The following is a 6,692-nucleotide window of genomic DNA, read 5'->3' on the forward strand; positions in this document are numbered from 1 at the left end:
TCTCTTGTCGATGATCTTGACTGCGAACTGCTCGCCCTGTACCCAACTGAGACCTTCCCAAGAAGAGACGGCGCACGTTAGTCACGTGGAACGGGGATGATTCCTAGTGGCACCTCAACTGCGACTAAGTGGCAAATGGCCCCTGCCGTTTTCTTCTTCTTCAAAGAGCACTGACACTGTCCAGTCTGGTGGCTTTAATCACACGAACCCCATGCGATTGTCCAGTGGGTGCACGAGGTGATTGCATCAAGCAGCAAGATACGGCGGGATTCCTTTGCTTTCTCGGTGCGAACCTTTCGCATGACGTAAGGTGTTCTCAGTAAAAATCCAATGAACTGCACTCACTTGACCATAGGAACGGAAAGCTGTAACTTCTAGTGTTCAGCACGAGTGCGTTACGACGATGTCATAGCGCAACTGAATGCTCTAGTTGAAGTGACTTGCTACAGTTGTAGAACAGGGCTACATATCTTTACAGTTGGAGAGCAGTTTGCAGTTATAGAGCATGGCTACAAATCATTAACAGTCACGTCCAGGAATACTTCAAGTTTGTAACGGATGCGACGCGTAGTGCTCGTGTCTTCATCTTCTACCGCTGCAGTCCGTCCGTCGCCATGGCTCAACAAGGTGCAACGCTGCAGAACTACAACAATGAGCTGGTCAAGTGTATTGAGGATCTGCGTGAGAAGCGTGAGGAGGTGAATCGTGCGATGCTCAAGGAGGAGGAGGAGAAGGCCAAGATCCAGAAAGACCTGACCATCCTCACCGACAGACTCAGCAAGATCAACGAAGCGCTGGCCAGGAAAACACAAGCGCGTAACGAGTACGATCGCACCATCCAGGAGACAGAGGCCGCCTACATGAAGATCCTCGAGAGCTCGCAGACTCTACTGCACGTACTTAAGCGCGAGACTGTGCAGCTCACCAAGAAGAAGCAGACGTCGTCGTAGCTCTTCAACTTGGCTACAACAGCTGCTTAAACGTTGATATAAACTATATGCAAACCACTCCTGTTGTTAAGTCTTGTTCTTATCTGTGACGTAGCTCCTTGGCTGCAGTGTCCATCACCATAGCTTGACGACGGTCCTTGCCGCGACGTTCACGACCAAAGCACAGTGACACATCGGCGTCACCGTCAGCGGCGGCATTGCACAGCACGTCGAAGCACATTTCGATCTTGCGGAATTGGTGTAGCAGCAAGAAATGTTCGCTACCCTTGGGGATCAACTCGTCGTAGTACGCATTAACCTCGACCTCAACTTCCTGTTAACCAACAAAACATCAGTTAACATGATAAAAATTATCAACTGATGCAAAACAGAAACGTTACCTTCAGTTGGTTCTCGTAAACGGGAAGTTGATCCTTGTCCATCGCCTTACTGCTCGTTGTCGAGCGAGGTTGGAAGAGGAATCGTGGGGCGCGTACAGGATACTCTGGCGAGATCTCGACGATAGCAGACACCTTTGCCTGACCGTTCTTAAAGCCAACACGGAAGTACCGACAACCTGTGGTTTCGAGATGGAACCGAGCACGAGGACGAGTCGATGGAGCTGCACTCTCTCTGAACAGATGGAACATGTCTTGAGCTGGTGTCGGGATCTCCTTCCACTCCTCAAGGTGAGACTTCACTTCATGTGGGAAGAGATGACGCGCCAATGGGTGCACAAAACTCAAGCCTTCATCTTCCGGTCGTGACTTGGTCAACTGATCCAACTGCTTCTTCAACACCACTGTTGATACGAAACGTTTAACCAACTGGTTCATAACGTTACGAACTGACGGCTCTGGTCGACGAGGCTTCTCAGTTGTATCGGAAGAGTCTGGACGCTTCATGGGGTCCAGACCACAGATCCATTGTGCCCAATAGTACGGACGACACGTAGCGTTCGCAGGGAACTCCACCTCGCTCTGCTCCACGTCTTCTTGAAAGGCGTAGTTGACGACCAGTTGAGGCACAGTTAAGCCATCGTCACCAGGGAACAAATTCATCAGGATAGTACGCTGAATGCCGTGGTTCAAGCTACCAGAAACAGTCTTGACGACCTCGGCAGTGACCATTTTGGCCACAGGGAAGTACTGGAACATCACAGTGAACGATCCCGAGACGGTCTTGGTTGCATTCCCGCTCTTGTCAGTATCCAGAGGAGCTGAAACAGATACTGTCAACTGCAGAGCCTTCGCGTAAGGCTTCCATAGATTCTGAACTGGAGTTGTAGCATCAGTGCTCTCGTCCTGCTCCTTAACTTCCGTTTCTTCCTTCGTCTCTTCATGCGGACGCAGCTCCAGGAGCTTCTCGGCTGTGTGTGTAGCCACGATTTCTCCGCTTTCTGGTTCTGCTGAAGTGTCAGTTCCACGCTTTATCGACGGCGAACGGGACGGCGCACGACTCTGAGGTGGAGTTGCTGTATTGACACTAGCAGACGGTGAGCGGGACGGAGCCTTCAGTCTCTTAGCAGGTGTATGCTCCTGTCGCTCTAAAGCTGCAGGGAATCCACGCTTACGGTACGCACCAGTGTGCTTTACACCGATAGAGTCCACGATCTCCAACTGTAGCTGCTTGCCTGCTTCTCCACTTGCAGTTTGATAGGCTTCCAGTTCGCAATAGAGAGCATACAGTGGCGTTGGCAGCTCTGTCCCCGCTGCTTGGTGTCTGTTACGTTGCGCAGTGACTGGTTCTCCCATATATTTCTGTAATCCAGTGGTAGCAGCTTCAATACCCGCTAAATGGTCGGGTAGAGCGTTCAAGAAGGCCTGTTTGGTCTCTGTAGCGTCCTCTACCTTCGCGATCTTCAGCTTAAGCTCCTTAAGCTCAGTCTGTAGCCTTTTACGGGCATGTAGCTCTTGTGTGAGCTGGTCCAGATGCTGGCGATGCACGTCCGGGTCCACTTTAATGGGGAGCGGCCCGTCCGCGAACTCGATCTTGTCCATCTCTTTGGTGCTGAAGCCCCTACAGCGTCGGATCTCGCGTAGTAGGTGATCTTTCTCGTAGAGTAGGTTCTGTAGCTGCAGCTGATGCGCTTCCGCCACGTCCTTTTGCTCTTGGACACGAGTACGGCGAGAATCCGCCTCCAAAAATGTATCACGAAGACCGCTCTTCATGGCGCTGAGGAGAAGCAGCACACGCCACCGCCGCTGCTTCAGACGCGCCTCGTCTGAGTTCCTCCCTCCTCGCTGCTCATACAGAGCCGTCATCTCCTCCTTAAGCGACGAGCATGTCGCCTGGAGCTGCTTGAGCGCGGCCCCATCCATCGCCATTACTATTGGAATAAATGAGGGAGTACCCCCTGGAGATGAAGGTTACACTAATAACAATTGTGTGAACTACACCATATAACGAGTGGCCTGACCGCCGCACATCAACTTATCGTCATGCTGCGCCGCGCTCTTCGCTCTCGTGCTGCTTTCGTGCGCCCTCAGGCGACACGTGCCTTCGCTAAGAAGGCGGACGCGTCCAAGCAGGTGCTGCGTCCCATCCACTTCGAGCACGACGAGGATGTACGTTGTCTACAATTGATAGAAGCCAATGTATCAATCCATTCATCGGGCAGCTCTTTTAACGCTTTTATTGGTTTATTGCTGCTACAGGACACTGCCGAGCGACCGTTCCGCATCGTAGGCGTACGCGACCTCGAAGTGCAGGACTGGGAGTACCCTACGCGTGTGGAATCGGACCAGAAGAACAAGAACCGCGTTCTACGCAACCGCTTCGGCCACCCCAACTTCATCAGTCTGTGGGTAGACAAGCTGAACGAGGTGGAGGGTTACCTCAAGCAGGAGAAGGTACCGTACACGAGCGAGGGTGTCGTCAAGGGCCCCGAGGGCCACGATGTGCTGGTCATCCCGCCCAGCGATGACGGCAGCGTCGAGTTCTTCAACCTGTGCGACAACCCCACCATGGTGGAGCTGGTACAGGCCACCCCCGAGATCATCAAGGAGTTCGAGGAGGACAACGAAGAGGACGAGGAGTAGACTACCAGGTTAGAATGGACAAGAGCTCAGGTCGCTGCTTTAATACATAGTATTTGGTTCGGTCTCTTGATAAAAAAGCTATGCTAACACTCGTAACTTCTCTCCGCTCTAAGTTGACAGCTAACAATTTGGAATCCCTTTACTGTTTAAGCCACGGATGTTCCAACGCATCAGCGGCAGTGATCCGCTTCTCCGGGTTGCGCACCAGTAGCGCCTCGATGAACCGCTTAAGGTCTTCGGACGCCCCACTCCACGTTTCATCGGCGAAGAACACCTTCTTGACACCTTCAGCAGTGGGCAGGAACACGGGCGCACAGCCACTGGCGAGCACGTACGTCACTACGCCCACACTCCACAAGTCAGCCTCAGTGCCGTAACCTTTGCCGCTCATAACTTCAGGCGCAATGTAGTCGCGTGTGCCGCACTTGGTGTGTGCTCGTGCCATCCGGTTACGTACCATATCCGTGGCTGACGGCAGGCCCGTGGCGCTCGTCGCCGGCGCGTCGTGCAGGTTTGCCACTTCGGACAGACTTTCATGTGGCGTAAGTACATTATCGTGACCATGTCCGTCCAATTTTCGCGCAATTCCGAAGTCCGAGAGCTTAATATCACTCATGTCCTGACTGTTTGGAGGTAGTAGAATATTCTCCGGCTTGATGTCGCGGTGTACGATGCACTGTGCGTGCAGATACGCGACTGTACGCACGAGTTTACGGATAAGTGGACGTGTGGTGGACTCGGGAAGTGGCCCGTTCCGGTCAATAAATTCGAACAGTTCCTGTCCGCACAGCTCCATAACCAGGAAGAGACTCTCGTTGCTCTCGAATAGCTCCGTAAGTCGGACGACTCCGTCATGCCGTAGTCCATACATAATCTCTAGCTCCCTCTTGAGGAAACGCACCTCGATCATCTGTCGCTTGTCGATGATCTTGACTGCGAACTGCTCGCCCGTCGACTGTTTGGTACACCGCTTCACCACCGAGTACTTGCCCGATCCTAGTACTGCACCCACCGTGTATTTTTCGTGGAAATTGCGCGCGACGGGCACATTGTCCAGCAGTTTCTCCACTGAGAAGAGCTGCGTGGGCGTCTGTGCGTTCCTACTTGGGTCCAGATCGTTCGACAGCGACAACGACATCCGTGCCGACTGTCCGGATGGAGGTGTCACCTTCTCCTTAATAGACTGCAGGAAAATAGGCGGACTGGACAGCGCGTCATCGAACAGGAGCGACGGACGTCCTCCGTCCGTCGCAGTGTGGTCGTCTACGTTCATCATGGACGGATGCTGCGGTTCGGCGTCCGCTGCGGCTCGTACGAACGGGTTCTGTCCTCCTACAAGGAACGGGTCGCTGAAGTCGTGTCCGGATGTGGGGACGGCAGGCGAGTGCATGTCCATGGAGGAGAAATCCATCGAGAGATTGTCTAATGCCGCGTTCTTCTTCTTAGCAGCGGGGCCGTGCAGTACCCGACGCACTAGCGCTGGGTTCCGGTGCACGACGAATTGTTCCATGGCGTCGACGACCTGTTCGTCGCCCACAATGAGCATGTCTTCAATGAGTTCCCTCTCTTTAGGGGACACGTCCATCTTGGCCAGATCGGACGCGTACCGGTGCACTCGCTCGACGTTGTTGGTCACGGATTTGGCGCGTCCCTTGCGTTTTAAACCAAGCGGGGAGCTGGACGGACTCACGTCTACTACTGGGGAGTGTGTGGCGAGCACGGGGGTGATACATCCCTGTTCTACGAGTGTGCGTAGCTCCTCGCAAGGCTTATAGACCAGCACCTCGCCGTCCTGCAGATCGTTGAGACTGGTAACAAGCGTCTCTTCATTGCGGCGTCGAGCTAGCAGACTCGAATTGGCGGCGAAGGCTGCGAAGCTCTTGCCGAACGCTTGTTCGTGGAAGCGCACGATGAGCTCCTTGGGGGACAGCAGAGAGGGCGTCATATCGATAGCGACGGTGCCCGACCGGTCCTTCATACGGACGTAGACGGTTTGTAGGCTGGGATGCACCTGGATGGAGAGCGACGGCGCAGGCATCATGGGCATAGGGAGGTGTGTAGGCCTCTTGATGTACTCTGGCAGCTTGGAGAAGCTGACGAGTAGGGCGCGAGGGGATTGGCACACGCGCGCTGGTGTTGGGTCTCGGGTATGGCAAAAGCCGAACTGACCTGACCGTCACTTGCTGCGTTTGGGGGCCGGCGACACGTTTCACTTTCACTAGGGTTGAGTATGCCCCAGCCCAGACGCTATGCACAGAAAGCCCACTCTGGACGCCAGACAGTGCCGCCGACCTTGAGCGAACGAAACCAACCCACGGGCAACAGCAGGGCAGAAAGAGGAGGCGTTGCAGTGCCACATGAACGAGGAGTATCATGGCCCATAATTAGTGGACATGGCTCTGCTGCGCATACCATTTTGCCACCAATATGGCTTCGCGTTCTTTATGAACGAGCCACTCCATCATGTGACTGCCAATCGAGTTCGTTTCTCATCCGCTCAGCCAAAGAAGGGCTTCTGCGAGGCAAAGCCTGCGCGGAAGAACACGCCCAGCTCAAAGTGTTGTGCATGGCAAAGACTCCTGGAGTCCCTGTGGCTTAATGTCAACGGCGACGCCGCGGAGAGTTTTTCCATGGAGATTCAACATCTGGTGCTTCGCGGAGCGAGCTGGAGAACCATACAGCTCCTGCCATGCGTGTCCCAAAGCTGCTGTACACGCGTAAA

General features: G+C 54.1%; 4 protein-coding genes across 4 annotated transcripts; 2 read left to right on the top strand and 2 right to left on the bottom strand.

The window, feature by feature from the left end:
- The first annotated feature begins 467 nt into the window (after positions 1-467).
- On the top strand, positions 468-1,011 carry PPTG_10673 (hypothetical protein). Its single transcript, XM_008906077.1, has one exon. The coding sequence runs from the start codon at positions 615-617 to the stop codon at positions 948-950; it is 336 nt and encodes a 111-aa protein (XP_008904325.1). The 5' UTR covers positions 468-614; the 3' UTR covers positions 951-1,011.
- Positions 629-3,298, bottom strand: PPTG_10674 (hypothetical protein). The gene is made up of 2 exons (XM_008906078.1): positions 1,331-3,298; positions 629-1,263 (listed from the first exon to the last, which is right to left on the bottom strand). The coding sequence occupies exons 1-2, from the start codon at positions 3,254-3,256 to the stop codon at positions 1,030-1,032; spliced, it is 2,160 nt and encodes a 719-aa protein (XP_008904326.1). The 5' UTR covers positions 3,257-3,298; the 3' UTR covers positions 629-1,029.
- Positions 3,299-3,319: 21 nt separating this feature from the next.
- Positions 3,320-4,106, top strand: PPTG_10675 (hypothetical protein). The gene is made up of 2 exons (XM_008906079.1): positions 3,320-3,496; positions 3,587-4,106. The coding sequence occupies exons 1-2, from the start codon at positions 3,371-3,373 to the stop codon at positions 3,968-3,970; spliced, it is 510 nt and encodes a 169-aa protein (XP_008904327.1). The 5' UTR covers positions 3,320-3,370; the 3' UTR covers positions 3,971-4,106.
- On the bottom strand, positions 3,980-6,187 carry PPTG_10676 (CAMK protein kinase). Its single transcript, XM_008906080.1, has one exon. The coding sequence runs from the start codon at positions 6,015-6,017 to the stop codon at positions 4,110-4,112; it is 1,908 nt and encodes a 635-aa protein (XP_008904328.1). The 5' UTR covers positions 6,018-6,187; the 3' UTR covers positions 3,980-4,109.
- Positions 6,188-6,692: the final 505 nt, after the last annotated feature.

This window comes from Phytophthora parasitica (assembly GCF_000247585.1).
Source record: "Phytophthora parasitica INRA-310 unplaced genomic scaffold supercont2.22, whole genome shotgun sequence".
In the NCBI taxonomy this organism is placed as follows: domain Eukaryota; phylum Oomycota; class Peronosporomycetes; order Peronosporales; family Peronosporaceae; genus Phytophthora; species Phytophthora nicotianae.